Here is a 22,741-nt window from a genome sequence, read left to right as displayed (position 1 = left end):
AACCTCAGATATGCAGATGGCACCACCCTTATGGCAGAAAGTGAAGAGGAACTAAAAAGCCTCTTGATGAAAGTGAAAGTGGAGAGTGAAAAAGTTGGCTTAAAGCTCAACATTCAGAAAACGAAGATCATGGCATCCGGTCCCATCACTTCATGGGAAATAGATGGGGAAACAGTGGAAACAGTGTCAGGCTTTATTTTTCTGGGCTCCAAAATCACTGCAGATGGTGATTGCAGCCATGAAATTAAAAGACGCTTACTCCTTGGAAGGAAAGTTATGACCAACCTAGATAGCATATTCAAAAGCAGAGACATTACTTTGCCAACAAAGGTTCGTCTAGTCAAGGCTATGGTTTTTCCTGTGGTCATGTATGGATGTGAGAGTTGGACTGTGAAGAAGGCTGAGTGCCGAAGAATTGATGCTTTTGAACTGTGGTGTTGGAGAAGACTCTTGAGAGTCCCCTGGACTGCAAGGAGATCCAACCAGTCCATTCTGAAGGAGATCAGTCCTGGGTGTTCTTTGGAAGGAATGATGCTAAAGCTGAAACTCCAGTACTTTGGCCACCTCATGCGAAGAGTTGACTCATTGGAAAAGACTCTGATGCTGGGAGGAATTGGGGGCAGGAGAAAAAGGGGACGACAGAGGATGAGATGGCTGGATGGCATCACTGACTCGATGGATTTGAGTCTGAGTGAACTCCGGGAGTTGGTGATGGACAAGGAGGCCTGGCGTGCTGCGATTCATGGGGTCGCAAAGAGTCGGACACGACTGAGGGACTTTTCTGATCTGATCTGATAGCTCAGCTGGTAAAGAATCCACCTGCAATGTGGAGACCTGGGTTTGATCCCTGGGTTGGGAAGATCCCTTGGAGAAGGGAAAGGCCTGGAGAATCCCGTGGAGAGGAGCCTGTCCATGGATAGCCCACAGCCAGACATGAGTGAAGCAACTTAGCAAGCACACATGCCACAACTAAGAGTTCTCATGCCACAATTAAGACCTGGCACAGCCAAATAAATACATAAATAAACATTTAAAAAATATATAACCAAATATTGCTCAGTAGCTAACTCTGGGTTATGGAACTGGGTATTCTTTTACTTTAGGTTCTTCTGCATTTTTTATATTTTTGACCATAGGATACTCATTTTAACATTAATAATACTTATTTTTAATGTTATTCATGATTGAGAGCAGAGATAACAGATGATTTCTAAACCTTTTTCTTATTTGAAGCTTACTTTTTGTGTCCAGAAGTGGACATGATTTAAAAGAACCCTTTCTAAATTGTCTGCTTCTCCTACAAAAAGTGCAACAAATGTATCACATTGCAGCAGGGACTGCTCTCAGAGGCCCTAAACCCTTCTCCACCTCATTCATCATCCTCAGAGGTGGAACCCTCCACAAGGAGAGGCAAAGCACTTGGGAAGCCCTGGGACTAAGGAAGCTGGCAGCCTGGACAGGTCAAGATCAAGATGCCTGGGGGAGGGAAGGTCACCTCCAGGGGTGGGAGGGTGTGGGGATGGGAAGACACAGCCCCACCCTTCTGTGCCTGTCAGACCCCTGCTGGAGAATCCCAGGACTGTGGATTGAGTCGTCTTTATCATGGCTTCCTATGTGTGATTCCTTACTGTGGTTTCCTGTTTCATGGCTGGTTTTTATTCCATAAACTTGGATGAACTGCTTACTATTTATCAGACCCTGTGCCAATTTTGTTAGTCACTCAGTCGTGTCCGACTCTTCGACCCCTTGGACTGTAGCCCACCAGGCTTCTCTGTCCATGGAATTCTCCAGGCGAGAATACTGAAGTGGGTTGCCATTTCTTTCCCCAGGGGATCTTCCTGACTCTGGGATGGAACCCAAGTCTCCGCATTGCAGGCAGATTCTTTACCATCTGAGCTATAGGGAGGTCCCTACTCGGGGTAGAAAAAGAGAAAATGTAGGATCCCTACTTTCAGTAAGTCCATCATCAAATGCAAGAGTCAGACAAGGGAAAGGGTGTGTTGTAACACAGTGCGATGGTGCTTGCACACAGATTTATGCAGAGAATACAGAGAAAGGGGACACCAGGCCTGGGGGATCTGGGGAACCTTGACAGAGTTTGAAGGAAGTGAGCTGGAGAGAGGGGAGGAAGTTCCATGCAGAGAGAGGAGAATGGACCAAGACCTGGAGGGCAAGAAAGAGCACAGAGAAAAGACACAGGGGAATTCTAGAGCCGCTTTGAAAGTATTTCTGCTGTCAAATTACTACAAATTTAGTGGCTTTTGTTTTTGCTGTCCAGTTACTAAATCATGTCGAACTCTTTGCAACCCTCTGGACTGCAGCACACCAGGAGGCTTCCCCATCCATCACAATCTCCAGTTCACTCAGATTCATGTCTACCAAGTCGATGATGCTATCTAACCATCTCATCCTTTAGGCAACACAAACTTAACCTCTAACAGTTCTAGAGGTCGACGTCTAAACTGTTGTCTAAACACAGGTCTGGGGGCCGTGGTCCTCTGGGAAGCCCTTCCAGCTCTGGAGGCCGCCTGCATGCCTGGGTTCCCGCCCCTTCCCCCACCCCACTAGCCACAGCTTCCACAGTCAGCACACCTGTCACCAAATCTCCCCTCTCCCCACATAAACACCCTCGTGATGCTCCGGATGGTTGTCCGCATCTCAAGATCCTTAACCACAGTCCCTTCACCTTGTACCGCAACACCTCTTGGGCTCCAGGTTAGGACCCCCAGCCTTGCTTGGGGCCGTTAGTCAGCTTGCCATTGTCCCCCTTGGCATAGATATCACACCTCTCATATCAACTCTGACAAGAGTCCATCATCCAAGAAAGCCAAGTGCATCCCACTCCTAACCTGCAATTCTGGAACACGCTAAGCCAAATAAACTTCCAGGGAAGTGAACGGAGAGTCTCCATGTTTCTTTCCCAAGCATTTCCTTCTTTCATTTTTACTTTCCTTTAGTAGTTCTACCAGTGCTATGACACACAACATACAGTCCTGTGCTTGGCCGGTGCTTAGCAAATAGAGGAGTCGTTACAGGAATGAATGCATGAAGGAATTCAGTGCAACTAGCATCTCCCTTCTTCCCATCCAGTCCTTTTGCTTCTTACTGGATTTTCATTGTTGAGGTTATAATTTCCCAATGCATATGATTCTTTCTTTTCCCTCCCCTGATACCAACATGGTCCATGGATTTCTTTACACTTTTCACTTTATTTACCACTTCTATGCTCTGATCCACTTTAATATAGTTTCTGGTGAGATTTCTGGAGGCCTGTTTGGATTCCACACTTTTGGCTAAGAGATACAGTTATGTTTTCAAAGAATAACTCTTCATATATGTTGTATACTTCCATTTATCATTTATCTCAGAAATGGGGAATATATTTCTATATTTATGAGTATAATCATACAATGACTAATGACAATATAATCAGCAAGCCAGAGTGTAGACTACTCCATGGGACAAATAAACCTGTTTTCTTCAACAACTAAATTGTTAAGATTTTTTTTAAAGAGAGAGATTGAAAGGTCAATCTCTAATTAATATATACCAGTGATGGCTATGCATTTCTATTTTCTCCACTTTAGAACAGGAGTATCTATAGCAGTTATCCTATACTTGTCCCACCATTGTATTAGCGCATGCATGCTTAGTCACCTCAGAGAGGTCTGACTCTTTGAGACCCTATGAGTGTAGCCTGCCAGGCTCCTCTGTCCTGGGATTCTCCAGGCAAGAATATTGGAGTGGGTTACCATGCCTTCCTCCAGGGGATCTTCTCAACCCAGGGATCCAACCCGCATCCCCTACATTGGCAGGAAGGTTCTTTACCACTAGTGCCACCTGGGAAGCCCTGATTATATTAATATGTAAGGTTTATTTGAGGGAGAAGTTACAGAAAACTTGTCTCTAATTCATCAGTTTTCAGATTAAGTGGAACGAAACCCAAAGAAAGAGCTGAAGTCAAGGAGACCAACATCCACCGGGACCTGATTTGTATCAGGGGCCCCTGTCACCCAAGCCTGAACCCAATGCCTTAGTAGGAAAGATAAAACTTCAGGAGGAGAGAACTTGCACATGAGGAATGTAAATAGTTTGTGGGCACGGAACTAACTTGAAAATATGGCCGCAAATTCTTTTACATTCCTCCCATAGAGAGGTACATTTATTCTCTTCCTCTTCAATTTGAGAAGTGTGTCAGTTCTTCAACCAATGGATTGAAAATGACACTGTGTGACTTCTAAAAGTGAGTGCAAGTCATTCAGTTGTGTCCGACTCTCTGTGACCCCATGGACTATACAGTCCAAGGAATTCTCCAGGCCAAAATACTGGAGTGGGTAGCCTATCTGTTCTCCAGGAATCAAACCTAGGAATCAAACTAGGGTCTCCTGCATTGCAGGTGGATTCTTTACCAACTGAGCCACCAGAGAAGCCCTAAAGTGACTTCTGAAGGTAGATCATAATAGGCACAGAGCCTCCCTCCTGCTCACTGGGATCACAGATTTCCAGAGCTCTGCACCACAATGGAAAAAGTGGTTTTTATACTTTTTAAGTTTGCTGGGAAGAGGTACAAGCCACAGGAAGAGGTTAACCATCCACAGTGATCCCAACTTTTGGCTCCTTTCAGCCTACCCACCAAATACCTGAATAAAAGAATTCAGGGAATTCCCCGAGTAGTCCAGTGGGTTAGGATTCATTACTTTCACTGCGGTGACCCAGGTTCAATCCCTGGTTAGGGATCTAAGATCCTGCAAGCTGAATGGTGCAACCAAAGAAATAAAAATGTGAAAAAAAAAAAAAGCAACCTCCAGATAATTTCTGCCCCAGCCACTCAAGTCTTCCTGAGGGTCCTGACATTCTGGAGTGGACATAAGCCATTCTTGCTGTACCCTATGTGGGTTCCTGATCCACAGAATCCATGGACATAACAAAGTACCTGCTGTATGACACTGAATTTCAAGTTGCTTCTGATACAACAGAAGAGACACCACCATATTAGTTTCCTGTGGCTGCTGTAAGAAACTATCATATATGTGCTGGCTTAAAACAACAAATTTATTCTCTCACAGTTCTTCAGGCCAGAGTCCAAAACCAGGCTGAGAGCAAGGTGCGTCACTGTGGGTGACGGTCTAACCCTCGCTTCTTCCAGCTGCTGCTGATGTGTCTTGGCTTGCAGCTGCATCAATCCCGTCTCCCAGGCCAGCCTCAGATCTCTCACTGCTGCTTCATATCACCTTCAGGTGTGTGTAAGAGAGAAATCTACTTTTGCCTCTCTGAAAAGGAGGCTGACAGTGGCATTTAGGGCCTATATGAATAATCCAGTGTAATCTCTCCCTTTCAAGGTCCTTAATTTAATCATATCTGCACTGATTGTTGGGGTGGGATTTCTCGGTTTTAGTATTTGGTTTCGTTTTGATTTCAGTGTCATTTTCTTGGCTTGTGTGGTTTTTGCCACACAGTCACAGTTTCCAGAGTTTGGCCTGTTGATGTCTTTTAGACGGCCATTTTTCAGCCTAGATACATAAGTACACAGAAGAGCACGCTGTATAATTCTTTTGTGCCCTGCCTTTTTTGATGTATGAGACCAAAAAAAAAAAAAAAATTTCCTCAGATTACTAAACACTCTGAAAACTTAAATAAAAAAACATGAAATAATACTGAAAACAGTGGCTTTAATGGTTACACAATATTCTACCAAATGGGTATACCATAATTTAGTTGCTCAAAATATTAATGTTGGACATTTGTTTCCAACTCCCTATTTCTGGTTATTTCCCTAGATTAGTTCTAGATATGGAATTACTAAACTTGAGTGTATTTTAAGACTTCTAAAATATATTACCAAATTGCCAAAGACATATCAATTTACAATTTTATCATAGTATAGAAAGTGCCTCCATATCTTTCTCTCACCAGCACTGAGTATTAGACTTTTTTAAGTATTAAGTTATTTGATGATATTTCATTAGCAGTCTAGAATTTTTCTTATTATTTTGCTTTGAATTCTGTATATATCAAGGAAAACAATCCACAGACATTTTTGTAGCAAATACTTTTGTCACTTTTAATTTGCTTTTAAATTTTGAAAATGCTATTTCTGATAATTATGTACCATTTTATGATTCTTCCTTTGCCTTCATATTTAGAAAGTGGGCCACATTCAAAGAGCAGACTCAATGGTGGCTTAAATAACACGGTGTTTAACACCAGAAGGGCTTCCCTGGTGGCTCAGACAGTAAAGAATCTGCTTGCAGTGCTGGAGACCTGAGTTCGATCCCTGGGTTCTTCTATTCCTGGAGAAGGGAATGGCAACCCACTCCAGCATTCTTGCCTGGGAAATTCCATGGACAGAGAAGCCTGGCGGGCTATAGTCCGTGGGATCGCAAAGAGTCAGACACAACTGAGCAGCTAACACTTTCACACACACTTGGCATCAGAAAGGCCTGGATCATAATCTATCTCATAGGGCTAGACGTTGGGTTTTGCAAAGATTTTGTTGTTGTTCAGTCGCTCAGTCGTGTCCCACTCTTTGCGACCCCAGCACTCCAGGCTTCCCTGTCCTTCACCATCTCCTGGAGCTTGTTATTTCATTTGCAAAGATTAAATGAAATAATTTAAAGGATCAAGCACAAGGCCTGGGATGCATAAACACTGTTTCTTTTCCATCTGTTTACTAGAAAATAATAGATTCAAGCAGACCACAAAGAAATGCAAAAAAAAAGAAAAGAAAATATGCTTAGTAAATTATGGAACATAAAATTGAATTAGTTACCATTTTCTGTCCATCAGAGTTAAAAAGTGTAAGCAATAATTTCTAGTGCAAAGAGGCCATGGAGAAAGGCAAATTCACTTATAGGCAGCTGGGAGGTACTGTGACTTGTTAAACCCTTTTGGGAAGCAATGCCTATATTTATTAAAGCTAAAAAATGAAAAAAGCTTAAAATGATAATTTTCTCTGACCTAGGATTTCCAATTTGAGTAATCTAGCCTTTAAAAATACAAATATACAAAAGCATATATGTAAAAAGATGCTTACCCTTGTACCATTTATGATAGAAAATGCTGACAGCAACATAAATATCCATCAGTAGGAGGGAAGTAGTTGAAAAAAAAAATGTTTTCAGTCTCTACCCTCTAGAATGTAAGCTTCCCAAGACCTAAGATTTTATCTGTGCTCTTAACACTGTTTCCCAGCACCTAGAACAAAATAAACATTCAAAGAAATTGGTGAATAAGGAATGAGTAAAGTTCCGGCATCTAAATTTACAATGCAGCAACCATTTAAAAGAGTCAATTGGATTTACATATAATGACCTGGGGAAACGCCCTTGATATCTTTGTTGTTGTTTAATCAGTTGCTGCTGTTTTGAAGGGGAGGTAGAAATTAACACAATATTGTAAATCTACTCTGTGTGTGCGTGCTCAGTCCAGTCAGACTCTATACGACCCCAGGGATTGCAGCCTGCCAGGCTCTTCTGTGGCATTTCCCAGGCAAGAATACTGGAGTGGGTTGCCATTTCCTCTTCCAGGGGATCTTCCCCACCCAGGTATCCTCTCCTGCACTGGCAGGCAGATTCTGTACCATCTGAGCCACCAGGGAAGCCCCCAAGATGTATTATTAACTAATAAAAGCAAGTCACAAAGAAAAGTATGACTTCAGTGTTTTTTTAAGGAGAGACAAAGGAAGAACAAAAAACGAGATATAAGTTTGTAAGATGTGATACATGTTTGCCTAAGCACAAAAAATTCTTGGGTTGATGTAGCCCAGGATGTTAACATTGGTACCCCAGAGGGAAGGGATTGAAGGAAGTGAAAGTCGCTCAGTTGTGTCCGACTCTTTGCGACCCTATGGATTATACAGTCCATGGAATTCTCCAGGCCAGAACACTGGAGTAGGTAGCCTTTTCCTTCTCCAGGGGATCTTACCAACCCAGGAATCGAACCCATGTCTCCCGCATTGCAGGAGGATTCTTTACCAGCTGAGCTACAAGGAAAGCCCAATGAAAGAAGCGGGGCGGGAGTTTTAACTTTTCCCACATCTCTGCCTTGTTTAAATTTGTTGGAAGGAACTATTTGTGGAAAGCCTCAACTGGCGTTAGTAAAAACTTAAACCCAGCCAGGCTTTGCGATGAGAAGGACAGCCTATTGGCATCCTTTGCCACCGCGTTAGAAAAATGTGTTCGTGGCTTTACTAGGAATTCTCTCCATAGTTCGGACTTGTTGCGCCTGTAACTTTTGTGTCCCTCCCCCCAACACACACCCCTCCCGTGAGTTTGCTCAGCCCGTCCCCTTCCTGCCGGGTATCTTTCCCGTCAAACCTGCTGACTCGCTTGCGCGCTTATCTGACCCGGTGCTCTGCATACGAACCGGGCGCGCGGGGGCTGCTGCCGCCGGGTGCACGCCCGACCTTTGCCACTTTCCGCGTCCAGGACGACTGCAAGGAGGATACAAGTTACAAAGAACGTGGCTACAGGCTGCTCACCCCAGAGCCCTTATTTCAGAAAGGGTCCCCCAGGCACAAGGCCCATCTCCAATTTTTAAAAAGGGGCTTGGAGGAGGAGGCAGGGCTTGGAGGAGGAGGGGGCGAGAGGGGACGAAGAGGTCTGGAGAAGCACCTGCCATCGCCTCCACCGCTATTAATATTAACTTTTATGTAGACTTGGCCCTTTTCTCCCCGGGGCTGCACAAAGCAGGAAGTCGGGAGCAGGGGTGTAGGGGAGGGAGTTGGCAGGAGGGGAAAACCCTGGGTAAATTATTTAGCCGCGAGTAAATTATTTAGATCCAGAAAGATCCCGCCCTCCCCCAATCCCCCAAAGCGGGCCCGGGTCGGGGATCGGCCCTCACTAGTCGTTAAGTTGGACGCTCTCTGGAGTCCCGTGCGGGGCAGACAAGGGACACATCCGTCTGCGAGAAAAGGCTCGAGGACGGGGGGCATCCACCGGGCCCGCGGCTCCTGGGGATGTGGCCGCTTCGCCCCGCCGGGAAGGGGCCCCGGGGGCAAGGTGTCCGCGCGGCCCGGAGAGGCGGGAAGGGTGGGCTTGTCCCCATCCGCGGTGCCGCGCGATCCCGCCGGCCGTGGATCCCGGGCCCGCGCCCCTCTGCGGGGAGGCGGGAGAGGCACAGAGGGCCGCCGCGGCCGTGACCCCACTCCCCGCCCCGCCCGTTCGGGCGCTGGGCACCGCCGGCGTCCCGGGACCCGGCCGCTCCGCCGGAGCAGCAGCGCCGCCTGCCGGGCCCCTGGCGCCTGCCCGGCCCGGCGCGGAGCTGGGCGCGCCCGCCTCCCACCTCACCTTCCAGGTCAAGTCCCTCCCGCGCGGGGCGCTCAGGAAGAAGCACCGGGAGGCCGCCGCGCCCTCCCGGAGCCCGGGGCCCAGCACCGCCCCACTCCTAGCGCATTGAAAAATCAAGAACCCATTTCACCCTGACGACCAGGCGGCGGTGGAGATCGAGATGCTCCGAAGAAGAAAAGGAATCTGCCTGGAATCTCCCCGCGGGGTCCTAGCTGCGCCTCCATTCCGGAGGCGCCCGGACGCCAGCAGACTGCCTTTCCCCGCCGGGCGAGGAGCCGGCGCGGCGTCCGGGGCGGGGAGACGCTACACCTGCGCCCGACGCCCCCTGGAGGTCCGGCTGCCTGGGGCAGGGGTTCGCCACTTTGATCTATGAGCCCGGGCCGCAGGGGGAGCGGCGAGGCCCCGGCCACCTGAGCGCATCTTCCCTGATGGCTGGGGCCGCGCACCGACGCCTCCATACCTGGCCGAACACCCTCTACCCCCAAGCCTGTTTCAGACGACTTGTCTATATGCATGAGCAAGGTTTGCTTTTTATTTTTCTGTCTAAAACATTTGCAAAGACTCGAATCCAGGCAATCGATTCTCTGAGATAAAGGTGCGAGGTGGGGACTAACTAAAAGTTCCCACTAAGGGAGGAGCCTGCTGCCTGTCCCGTGTGGCTTGACATTTGTAAAAGGAGCGCCCAGCTTAATACGCTAATACATGTCCCTCTAAAAATTTATTCCCTAAACAGCTTCAGACGGCCCGATTGTCTGGTAGTGTTGCCTTCTGGTTCCCTGTTCTGGCCTTGTCTCCACCCCCTGCACAGTTATCATAACCACGTGGGTGAGTTTCAAGACTCTCACCCTAGAAATGAGGAATACATGCTGGTTGTTGGCTGAACATCAGGACCAACAGAGTGTTGATTCACTCTGAATCAACATCTATTGTGTTTAACAATATATCACTCACAGGTATCTAAAAGTATAAAGGCGGTTATATGAGATTCACAGCTATGATGAAAACTGTAATAACAGGAACACATGAAAATAACTAGAGGAATTTGGATTTCTGAAATCTGCATTCTTTTCAGTAAGGTGGTTTGAGCAGGAACGTTATGCTTTTTATTTTTAATACATGTAGATTCCAGATAGCAGTCTTTTTTTTCTTCTGTCCTCCATGTATGCTTCTATATCGCTATGTATTGGACAATGGTCTCTTTTGTTCTCAATTAATTGTGTCTTTCTTCTGTTTGCCTCTAGCAGGGCACATACACCCTACCAGAGTTTTGCCTAGAAAAGAGGGAGAGCTAAAAATAGGATCTAGAGCCACTGAATTTTGTCCTGGTTGTTGTTTTTAATACACTAGATACACAAAGTGAAAGAATATATACTGTCTTTCATGAGTAAAAGACAGAGCCTGCCCACGTCAATTTTTACAGCTCCTAATCTGTGGTTTAGGTATTAATACTCAATCTTTGTCATTGATTCCACTAATTGTCAGTAAATTAAAATTATTCAGGTGCCAACCAACAAGCCATTGTTTGCGTATACTACAATGACTTTAGCTCCTACTTTGTTTTTCATTGTTTGCTTTCCTGAGATTGGACAGGAATTTATCAACTACCCCTTGTATAAAACCTATTATTGCCATACTGCAGATACAAAGTTTTATGAGAGCAGACTGTCCTGAAAGTTCTGAGATAACACATGAACAATTAGAAAAGAATTTCTTTCCTAGAAATTAAAACACGGATATTAAAAGGCATGCAATGGAAAAAAAAATGTTCTGGTATTGATCATGAAAAGGGGGCGGGGCATGAAATGCCTAGGTTCCTTCTTACCAATAAAATTACTTGACCCATAAACCCAGTACATGACCTGAATATTATTTTAAGTACGTGTGAGTGTGTGTGTAGGGGGGACTGTTTGATTATCACTGAATGTCAGGGAACTCTTCCTCATGGATCAAACTGGTGGTGTTCTGGTTTATAGATTAGATTTCAAGCACAGAATCACCAGGATCCTAAATAAAGAAGAATAAGTGAAAGCATTAGTCACTTAGTGGTGTCTTGACTCTTTTCAAGTCCATGGACTGTAGCCTGGCGGGCTCTTTTGTACATGGGATTCTCCAGGCAAGGATACTGGAGTGGGTTGCCCTTCCCTTCTCGAATGGATTTTCCCAACCCAGGGATCAAACCCAGGTGTCCTGCATTGCAGGCAGATTCTTTACTGTCTGAGCCACCAGGGAAGCCCACACCAGTCATTATCTTTGGAGCTCTGGGAACTTAACTGATATTATCTGTATCAACCAAGGTTAGTGACAAATTTCAATTTGAAAAAAACTGTTGTTAAAATAAATGTTTGAGTAGTAGAGACACAAACCTGAAAGGTCACCTATGTACTTGTTCCCACCTTCTCTAAACTGATACCTCCAAGAAGAATGTCAAAGTAAATGTGGCTATAATCTCTAGAATTGACAGATTCTACTTTCTTTATTTGGAATTTGAGGGTATTTTCCTAGATCTAATTTCATAACCTTCAAGAAGTGAATGATAGAAGAAGTGTGTATTTCCTCTGGCGTATAAGTAAAGAAAATATTTAGTGATTGTTTTGGCCCCCCCACTTGGCTTGTCCCAGTTAGCAATAAAACCTGCTTGATTTCCTAAAATCATAGTCAACTCTTGTAGAAGAGGAGGAGGCAAAAGGAAAAATCCACCCCCGCCTCAGAAAAAAAAAAAAAAAAACTTTAAATGTGAGAATTACGGGGGTTGGAAGATTGTATAGTCTAAATAGAATTTAAGAAAATAATTTAAATGCTGATTTAAAATACAAGGTAACCTACATTATTTAGATATGAATGTTTTCCTTATCCTCCAAAGCAATACTAGTTTAACGCAAAATCTGCTGCTATAGTTTTTGTGTAAGGGAAAATTATGGGTGTTAGAAGAAAATGCTCATATTAAATGACTTTAAGGGAAGGCTTGAAGAATTGAACCCACAGCATCTGGGGGGGTGGGGGGGCTGGCAGCCCAGCTCCTGGCAGAGTACAGAATTGATATTGAGGTATTAGACTGGAAATTATTTCAAAATAACAAAACTTTTAATATCGCCTAGGTAGAGTTGGACTATAAAGAAAGCTGAGCACGGAAGAATTGATGCTTTTGAACTGTGGTGTTGGAAAAGACTCCTCAGAGTCCCTTGGACTGCAAGATCCAACCAGTCCATCCTAAAGGAAATCAGTCCTGAATATTTATTGGAAGGACTGATGTTGAAGCTGAAACTCCAATACTTTGGCCACCTGATTCGAAGAACTGATTCATTGGAAAAGACCCTGATGCTGGGAAAGACTGAAGGCGGGAGGAGAAGGGGACAACAGATGATGAGATGGTTGGATAGCATCACCGACTCAATGGACATGAGTTTGAGTAAACTCCAGGAGTTGGTGATGGACAGGAAGGCCTGGTATGCTGTAGTCCATGGTATTGCAAAGAGTCAGATACAACTGAGCAACTGAACTCAACTGAACTGAGGAAGAGTGTCTACCTCTGTGCCTCTTCTGGGTTAAAGGATTCTGATTGATATCCTCAACTAATCTGAGTCTCCTAAATACAACTGGAAGTGCGTGGGTCCATCTTACCTAGTAGACAAAAGGACAGGTAAGCTGGGCAGAGCCATAACTCATCTTCTCATCTGGAATGTTCATGTTTTGCCACTTGAGAGTTTGTGCAGACACATAGGCAGTGGAAATCAAAAGACAACAGACTTGAGGCTATTTTGACAAAGTAAGCAGAGCTAAATACAGGAGGAAAACTTCTGGAAGGTAATAATTCTCTAATGATTTGAAAAATGATCCTTGTTCAAACATTAACTATAAGGACCCTTGAGCACTTCAGAGAAGACGGTTCATGACTAAAAAAAAAAGAGGAGGCGTTCATGTCATTATTGGGGTCTAATCATAAGTGTAACCCCATAACTTGCATCTGCTTACATTGCATTTGATCTCCATTTACAGATGAGGAAGTGGTGGCTGGGAGGTTGTAATCTTCCCAGGGTTCTTAAACTGATTCTAAAACAAGTTGTGAATAGTGCTCTTAAAAACCCATAATCTCTTCCTAAGATTCTGTAGCTGAGATTTATTTCTGCTCCTTTCCTCCCAGGTGGTTGTCAATAACAACAGCCAGAATTTTGCTGTTTATGTGTTTAGATTTCTATTTAAGATCAATATTCTTGATCATTGTCAGCCTCCTGCCTGATAGTATCAGAGAGCAAGGAAACTCACTGAAACTTTCGTGGCTTTCAACTAGCAGCCTATCTTGTTAACTTTATGAGATGAATATGATAAAATTATCAATTGTTTACAGGAAAAAGAAAGACTTGGCCTGCTTTCTCTACATATATACCTTCTTTTTTACATGAGTTCCACAATACTGCTGCATCTCCCCCCTTTGTTTATCCTAAGTTCTCGCTCTTCCATACCTATATTTCTGTAAAAAATTTTTTAAAGAAACGTCTTGTGCAGACTTTTTGGGGGAGTAGGGCACCCTGGGATCTTAGTTCCCCGATCAGGGACAGAACTCGCGCTTTTAACAGTGGAGGCGTGGAGTTTTAACTACCGGATCACCAAGGAAGTCCCCCCAAAAGACCTTTTTAGAAGAGTGGACAGCTCCCCTCCCCTAAATTTGCTTTTCTTAAACATGCACCAGATCCAAGAATTTTCTGCACCTGACCCCGTGTGCACTTAGCTTCCCTGGGCCCGTGGCCGCGGCGGGAAGGCTCTCCACGCGGGTCTGGGAGCAGCGGGTTGGGAGAAAGAGGTCTGGGGCTTGCACCCTTGGGTCTCAACTGCATCCCTTTCCTGCAGAGGCGGCTAGCAGTGTGGGCCGGACCTCGGCTCTTCCCAGGGCGCGCGCGCTCCCTGGCGGCGGGAGCGGGGACAGGGCGCCGCGGGGACCCAGGGGCTCGCCCCTGCGATCCTCTTGCACAGCGCCCGCGGCGCTCGGACCCGCGCCGCCCTCAGCTCACAAATGAACCCTGACGTCAGGACGCCGGCCTCCCCAGGCCTCTCCCGGCCGCACTGCCCCCTCGCGCCGCGTCCCCGCGTGGGTTCCCTGGGGGCTGGCTCTCGGGGCGGTGTCTCGGCGTAGCGGGGCGCGGCCCTCATTCCAGGCCTTGCAGGCGGCGGGGGCGGGGAGGACCGGCGGGCAACCTGCCTCCCCGAGTGGGGTCCCGGCGGGCCCTCCGGACGCGCGGGCGTCGGCGCTAGGGGCCCGCTCCCCGGGAAAAGGAGGCCCGTGTGATCGCTCGCGGCGGGACCATGCCGACTTTTGGACCTCTAACCACTAAGCAAACAACCCTTGTGCTCGCGCTCCACTGTCCAAACAGGCTTTATTGACAGGCGTTTCACGGCAACGCATAGCAACCGCGCCGGGCCCCCGGGGACCACCGGCTGCCTGGCCGCCCCCGCCCCGGGCCTGGCACGCGGCCTCCCGCCCCCAGCCTCCGGGTCCCAGGCGCCGAGGGGAAGGCGCCTCCCGGAAGCGCCGCGGAATCGGGGCGATGCTGCAGGGGGCATTCCTGCCTCGCAACTCGCCCGTCCAGCCCAGCCCTCGGGGCACCTCCTCCCTCGGTGGAGACGCCGATCCCGGCCCGGAGCGGCCGCGTGGGGGACACAGCCCCTTTTCCCGGGCCCCGCGGCCGCCGAGCGTGCCCGGCTCAGCGGCTTCCAGGACCAGAAACCTCAAGGGCAGGAGCCCCGTGCCCAGCCGAACCCTTTGCTGGGTTCCCAGTTCTTATCCGGGAGAGGGGAGAGACCGGGGAGGAAAGGCGGGGAAAAGGAAACAGCACGGAACAAGACAGGCCATTTACAGAACACGGTCGTGGGAACTTGGGCTTCCCAGGTGGCGCTAGTGATAAAGAACCCGCCTGCCGACGCAGGTTCCATCCCTGGACCAGGAAGATTCCCCTGGAAGAGGGGATGGCACCCCACTCCAGTCTTCTTGCCTGGAGAATCTCCATGGGCAGAGGAGCCTGGCGGGCTACAGTCCATGGGGGCAACTTAGTACGCACGTTCGCGGAAACTGCCTTGGGGAAATAGAATCGAGGATTTTCACTTGAATGCTGGGCATCCTGGGGAGAAGAGACTCACCGATGAAGGGACTGAAGGTGATGGCCTCCGTGTGGACTTGACGGGACGCAGTGAGGGGCTCTCTCGCGCCCACTGCCCACCGTTCCCCTAGCTGAGAAGCAGCTGGGCGTTCAGCTGTGTGTCCTGCCCACAGGCACCCCCAGGAGAACCACGCATTCCACACGGCAAGGCTGGGCTTCGGCTTGGGGGCAGGGCAGGTCTCAGAAACCGCTCCCTCGGGCTTCTGGTGCTCTGGGGTAAAATGAGGTTGTCCAGATAACCTTCTCCACCCCCGACCCCCGCCCTGATTTTCCTAATTCTAGCTTGCAAGGAGAAAGGATATTTCATTTCTTTAAAAAATAATCACAATTTCAAACAAAACCTGATAGAATCTGAAATCTGGAAAGCTCCTTTATCTCTTTTCTTTTTAGAAAAAAAAAAAATTCAACTGTGTTCAAATACCACCCCCCACCCCACCCCCACCCCCATTTCCCTTCACCATATCACTTCTCTCCCCATGGATCCAGAAGGCTTTTAAAATGCTGGCTTGGATGTTACACAGACCAACAACCCAAACAGCAGCAACAACAACAGAAACTCCCCCTTTTTCATCAGCCCCAAGATTGTGAAAATCACAGGAAGTCCAGGTTGGCTCTGGCATTTATAGCACTGACATACATTCAGCCCAGAGAAGCTCTGGTGACAGGCATTCTAAACAAGGCCCTGTCCAGGGCCGCCCCCCGCTTGTCAGGCCTGGAGTCCAGCAACCACCCTCTCACACTACCATAGACCACGCGCATACGCCAGCCAAGCCTTTCCTGCACTGGGAAGGGAAGAGAAGAAAGACAAAGACCTGGGGGTTCTGCACGCTTCAGTGGGCCCAGGTCTCCATCTCAGCTGCCTCTGACTTCTGCAGCTTAAGTCTTGCCTGCCCTAGAGGTGAGAAGGGCCAGGGGGACCTTGGAGGGCAGTTAGTGGACCTAACCATCTTGGTTCCATCCCTGGCAGTCCCCTGAGCCCCTTTCCCGCCTTAGCTCCAACCAGAGACGTGTCCTGCAGATCTGGGAGGCCAAGAGCTGAGGAGCAGGGGGCTGAAAGGCTGGTCTGTTCCGCCAGTCCAGGCAGCGTGTCCGCCAGTACTAAAGGAAGCCCGGGTGTCTTTTCCCATCTCCTCACTTGGCAGAAAGAGTCAGAACGGAAAAAGTCGCAATCTACGAGAATGTCATCCTTGAGGCCCCCAACCACAGTCGTCTTTCCCCCAGGCCCCCGTTTGTTTCTGCTCGGAGGGCTAGGTCAGCTGGTAAACATTAGTGAGTGAGAGGGGAGGGGGTCTTTCCTGAGGGTTCTAGCAGAGTCCATGCTCCTCATGGCTCAGCCTGGAATTGCTACTGCAGGCCGCTGCGGGTCACTGGGTGACAGTAGGGTTTAACACCCCCCCAGCTGGCCCCAGAACCCCAGGCACTGAGCCTTGCAGGGAAGACACGGGGCTCAGGGGCTCTGGGACGCTTCTCAGCGGACCTGGCTGTGGCTGGGGAGGCTGTGGCCCAGAAGGCGGGGGCGGCTGTTGCTGCTGCTGTTGCAACTTCTTCTTGTTGATTTTCCTTTCCTTTGCTCTGCGGTTCTGAAACCAAATTTTAACCTGGAAATGAAAAAGGTGGAGAAAAACAGAAGGCGGTGAAGAAGACAGCGAAAGCATAAAGGGACAGTATTTGACACTAGATCCAATGCCTCCTTCTCCAGCCAAAGAGGTCCCCACTGCACCCGAAGGACAGCAGCCCATCACCCAGCTTTTTGGACAGCCCATATAACAGCCCAGTGCTGGAGCTTCTCCCAAGCTCCATGCAGTCTCAAGAGGGAAGTGCCTCTCTCTCCCTCTTTGTTCCTCAGGTTTCTTTCCAGAGCAACCTTTATCTACAACTTTACTGGAAAAGTTCAGAGTCTCAGAACTAAGGAAGACAGAAACTGCCAGGTCCTTTCTACACCAAGCAAGGAGGCTAGGGCTAGATGTACTTCAAAATGACAACCTTTGGCCTCTCAAAGCTAAACGGAAATGAAATAGTCCTTGCCTTGGGGCTGAGAATGAGTTTTAATGAGGGGTTTCCTGGCTGTGAATTTGACAATCTAGAGCATTCAGGAGCTAAGCCTCACCCCTCCATAGTTTTTCTGGACAGAGGCTGGTATCCTACATTAATTTTTCCCCCAATAAAGAACTGGGTGCAAAGAGAATAAGTCTTTATTGACCCAAATCGGATTCTGCATTAAACTACACTCAGTTTGTGTGTGTGTGTGTGTGTGTGTGTGTGTGCGTGCGTGTGTGTGTGTTTTACCTCCCAGGTCCCCCGAAATAGAAAAAAAAATCACAATATACATATGTTTTTTAAAAAGACAAGTAGACATGGAAGAAGCCTTTTTAAAAAAGCATCTAGAAGGAAAAGTCTCTCGATTCTCTTGCTTAATCTGCCCACAGAACTGGGTGGATCCTGGGGCCTGGCTTCTAACCCTCCCCACTGGAGCCTCCCAGTTGGTGACGGGGCCCTGGAGGGTTCCCACCTGCCTCTCTGAGAGCCCCAGCGTGGCGGCCAGTTCGGCTTTCCTCCGGATGGTGATATAGCGACTGTAGTGAAACTCCTTCTCCAGCTCCAGACGCTGGTGGTCCGTGTACACTACCCGGTATTTGTCTTTCGTCCTGGTTTTCACTGTGGAGGAAGGCAAAGTTAGCCCCGAGAACTGCCGGGCAGCCCATCAGTCATGGGTAATGACAAACCTCCCTAACCCAGGAACCATTTCTCTTCCTCCATCGCCCTGGGGGGCCTCGGTTTGGCTGGTTCCTGCTGAGTCTGACAAGACCCCCTCCAGAGGGTGTGTGTGTGGGGGTGCTATTCAGGACAACTAACCTAGTCTTGGAATTAAGTGGTTTTTGAAAATTAAAGAGAAACTAAAAATTCATACAGGTAGCAAAGAGTCTGACACGACTGAGCGACTGAACTGAAAAATACATACAGGTGATAGCAGAACCCCATCTGGGGTTTTGTAAAGCAAATACAGCACCTGAGCTGATGAGGCCCAAAAGGAAAACAGTCCTGGGAATATTCAGATTTCCAGGCCCATCAGAGGTTTAAAAAAAAAAAGCTCACAGTAAAAACAGCTGGGATTGTGGGTATGTGGGTGGGGGGAGGATTCCCTTTCTGTTTGTTTTATTAGAAGTGGAAAGGGGGTGCAGCAGCTGACAGCTGTCCCCTCAGGTCACTAGAAACCGCACACGCCCCCCCACCCGGGCTCACCAGCGTATCCGGTGGAATTCTAAGCAGGGGTCTAGCAGGCCGCTAATTCCTCTCGCTGGGGACGCTCTATACCTGGGCGAAACTGGGTTGGCACACTTTTCTTTTTAATCCTCCATTTATTTCTGCTGCAAACCCTGCCAGAGCTATCCTAACCAGTGATCTACTGCTCATTGGATTGAGTCAACATATTAAACCTTGCATTGATTGTTTTACTGAAGGGCCTTGACAAATAGTGCGACTGGAGTCAGAGCAGCCCGGAGCCCCGCGTCTCCACCGAGTCTGTCCCGGGTCGACCCTCGGCAGAATCCCCCAACTCAAGAGCTGTTCTCGCTCGGCCCCAGGTCGGGGTCTTCTCCCCAAAAGAACAGGTTCAATCGCCCGGTGCCCCGGGGCTGCAGAAAGATCTAAAGGGTCTGGGGAGTTGCTCGGAGGTGTTTAATGCCCCGCAGGCCGACTTTGTTCAGGTAAAACCCTTTGCAAACCACAACAAAAGCGCCCTGGGAAGATACAGGCCGGATCAGAGGGAGCTCCCCGGAGCCGCTGAAAGGAGAACACAGCCTCAAACAATGCAGGACAAGGCGATCTTATCAAAGAAAAGCCCTTTCAATGCCTTAATAACAACCGCGTTCTGTTTGAATTACCACTACTGAGCAAATGGCGGGCCGGCCTTCATCCCCCTCCCCGCCAGGCGCATTAACATCAACACGGCGGCGGGCGCATTTGAATGCGCGCGGTGGCCCCGACCCTGCGCCCGCCGGGAAAGGAAAGGCAGCTGACACGTCCTGGGAACCTGCGCTACCGCCCCCAGCCCGCCCGCGGTGGTGGCCCCTGTGTACAGAGGGGCAAACTGAGGATCAGACTAGATCACCACGCAGATGGTGTACGGGGGCCAGGTGGGAGCCACAAAGGACACCTCCCCGGGCCGGAGAGCCGGGCGCAGGGGAGTTCTCCGAGCCGGACTCTCCAGGAGCCGGACTCGCCTTGGGGCCTTCGGGAGCGGCTCTGACTGGGGGCTGTCCTTTCAGTATCCGGAGAGGCCGGGGCAGCGCGACCAGGCCCCAGTGTGCTCTGCAGCTCGCGCCCCGAGGACCTTGGAGATGCCCCGCACCCCCTGGGAACCAAGGAGGGGGCTGGAGTAGGGGAGAGATGAGAGGGACTTGTCAGAATTCATTATTGACTGCGAAAGTCACCACCCTCTTTCCGGGCCCTAAAAGAGACAATGGCAGGGATGGGAAGGTGTATATCAAAGCGGACTGGGTCGGGTCCCACCCGCCCCCCCTTCCCCACTCGCCCCTTGACGGATGAGGCTCCGCAGAGGAGTCGGGCTCCGGCCGGCGGGCCGCCCCACATTAACATCACAAGGGCGCCCGGCGCCGACTGCGGCCTTGCCACCTTGGCGCAGGACTTCACAGCGGCCTCTCCTCCGCTGACCCCGCGGCCCAGGCTCCGGTGGCACGCCTCCCTCTCCCCCCCGCCCGAGCCTGCTCAGCGCGCATTCTCCTGGGACGCACCAAGGATCCCGGCCCGGCCCCGCGGGCCGGCGCCCCAGGCAGGCTCAGGATAGCCAAGGGCCTTCATCGGGCGCGCTCTCTGTCCAGGCGAGCGCACCTCCTCTCGGGGGAAGGGACCCAGCCGACCCTCCAGGTCGGCCCCGAGGCCTCCTCCCCGGACCGCCGCAGTTCCCCCCGGTGATGGGTCCCGGTTTGTGCGCAGTGACGCAAAAAACCGATCCCGGGAGACAGCCCCCAACGGCTACTCTGATTTATGCGGCTGTAATCGGCTATAAAACCCCTGCAAAGTGGCCATAACCTGCATGCGAGCCGGGCTGGGCCTGAAAGGAGGGAAGAGGAAAAAGCGGAAGTGCAGAGGGCTGGGAAAGACTTCATGGAGGGAAAGCGGAGCCAGCAGGACTCTCCCACCACACCTACTGGAGCTCCTTCCCCTCTGGACACACTCAGACGCCAGACGGGGCAGACCTGGAGCCCAAGAGCCTGCTCAGTCCCGCCAACCCGGGATCTCTGCAGAGACATCTCTGGGGCAAGCTCGTTAAACGAATATGCGCGCACACACGCACACACACTCACGCGCGCGCACACACACACACACTCACACGCGCACACACACCAGACCCTGGGGAGGAAGGTTCCGGAGAAACGATCTCCGTCTAGAGCAGCGGCGGAGCGCGCACGACCCCTGCCTCCCCTTCTCCCTCTGCAGACACGAGGGGACTCCCGGGGCGTCCAGTCCCAGCCCTCCGGCTTTTGATTGAAATGACCCCTGCGCAGATCAAAGGTCTGAAGACCCGGGTGCTCCCCCAACCCCCGAGCCGCACCTCTTCCCCACTTCGTTCCCGGGACCAACACTTTCTTTCAGCTTTGGCAGCTTCGCCCAGTTTCCCCAGCGCGGCAGCTCCGATCCTTACCTTTGGTTCCAATGGCTAAACCTGGTCCCTCGCGCGACCGCGCCGCCCTCCCGGACCCCCGTCCCTTGCTCTTCCTGAGTGGCCGGGACAGGGAAGGACGGTGTGCCCCTAAAGCCCGGCCCTGGGGAGCTGCAGGGTAGCCGCGCACCGAGCGAGGACGGGCGGCAGCAAGCCGGGCGGACGCGATCACTGCGCTGCAGCCGCGCTGCGCCACGTTCCCGGGAGTCTCCCGAGGGTCTGAGGACCCGACCTTACGAAGGAAGGGCGGTGGGAAGGAGGGAGCCTCCCCTTTGCCTTACACTGAACGCGGCTCCTGAGACCAGGACCTCCACTCTCGACCCCGCTATCCCCTACTCAGGGTCCAAAGCAGCAACCCCCGGGGGGGGAGGGTCCAGAGCCCCCTAGACGCGGTCGCCCCGCCCCGCCCCCCTTGCGCGGAGTCCCCGGACGCGCGGGGACCGCGCCTTCCCCCGGCGCCCGCCAGCTCACCTTGGCTGCCCAGCGCCGGCTGCGCGGGCTTCCGCATCCACTCGCACAGGTTCCGCCGCTGGCCGCCGGGCGACAGCTGCTCGGCGGCGGCGGTGGCGACCGGCCCGGGGGGGCCGGGGTTGAGCGTCTGCAGCAAGCCGGAGGCGCAGGAGGGCGCGGCGGCCGGGTGGTGCGGATGGTGGTGAGGGTGATGGTGCGGGTGGTAATCGGCTGGCCCGCTGTAGCCCATGGCGGCGGCCGGGGAGCCCCCGTTGAGGCCGTGCGCTACGGCGTTGGCGGCGGCCGCCGCGCCCCCCGGCGTGTAGCCGTTCCAGTCCTCGCGGAGCGGGGCGCCGTAGGCGGCAGGCCAGGACGGCCCCGGGGACTGCGCGCTGTCCAGGTTGGCGGCGGCGGCGGCCGCGGCCGCCACATGGTATCCGCCGTAGTCCGGGTACTGCGGGGGGCTGACGAAGTTCTGCGGGGCCAGGTTGAGGCTGCCGGAGTGGCGCACGGAGCTGGGATACATGCTCACGTCCTTGTCCAGGAGGTAGCTCACGTACATGGTGGCGAGGGCCCGACGGCGAACCTCACCATGCTGCCCAGGGACGGACGCTGGAGGTTGCCGGGGGGCGCCGCGCTGGCGAAGGGGGCGAGGGGGCGCCGGAACGGCGGGTGGCTGCGCTCCGGCCCGCGAAGCTCCGCCGGCTCCTCGCGGCGCTTCTGCCTCTGAGGCGGTCCCTGCCTCGGGCCTGCCTCCTCCCTCCCTCCCTCCCTCCCGCTCTCTCTTCCTTCTTTCCTCCCACCTCCTTTCCACTAGGCTGCAGAGGCGGGGAAGACCCGCCACCGGCTGGCGTGCGGAGCCCCAGGCCGGCGGCCTTACGTGATTAACGAGTGTTTACAAGACTCTATTAGTAATGACACAGACACCAATGGCTGGAGACGTCGAGGCGCAGCGCGCACCCGGCGCACAACCCCTAGAAACACGATTTGCATTTTAAAAGATTAGGGAGGAGGGGGGGAGCTCTCGAGAGGGCTGCGACCCATCACAGCTAAATATTCAAACCTTTATTGTTAAGAGCTTCCTCCTTCCAACCTTGGTGCACTTTAACCTCCAATCACAGGTTCAAAGAATGAAATCAAGAGACTTGCAAAAGGGGGTGGAGGGGTGGGGAGAGCTA

At 51.0% G+C, this 22,741-nt stretch overlaps 1 protein-coding gene across 2 annotated transcripts in view; it reads right to left on the bottom strand.

Annotated features, from left to right (window-relative positions):
* Nucleotides 1-22,509, bottom strand: part of CDX2 (caudal type homeobox 2) — an 86,143-nt gene extending 63,634 nt beyond the window's left edge. Inside the window, exons 1-3 of one of the 2 annotated variants that reach the window (XR_015137598.1) lie at nucleotides 21,585-22,509; nucleotides 17,943-18,088; nucleotides 15,414-17,031 (exon numbers count right to left, since the gene is read on the bottom strand). Coding sequence is in view for 1 of the 2 variants with exons in the window: in XM_086328496.1 (XP_086184622.1) it covers nucleotides 16,798-17,031; nucleotides 17,943-18,088; nucleotides 21,585-22,125 (921 nt within the window). In the remaining variant the exon portion in view is untranslated. Of the gene's footprint in view, nucleotides 1-14,636; nucleotides 17,032-17,942; nucleotides 18,089-21,584 lie in introns of those variants that run through there. The other variant, XM_086328496.1, reaches the window with a different exon arrangement.
* Between the last annotated feature and the right edge of the window lie 232 nt (nucleotides 22,510-22,741).

Source organism: Bos grunniens, chromosome 12 (assembly GCF_055505025.1).
Source record: "Bos grunniens cultivar Pamir isolate PY7600 chromosome 12, Bosgru_T2T1.0, whole genome shotgun sequence".
NCBI lineage: Eukaryota > Metazoa > Chordata > Mammalia > Artiodactyla > Bovidae > Bos > Bos grunniens.
This window is presented reverse-complemented; position numbering and strand designations above follow the sequence as displayed.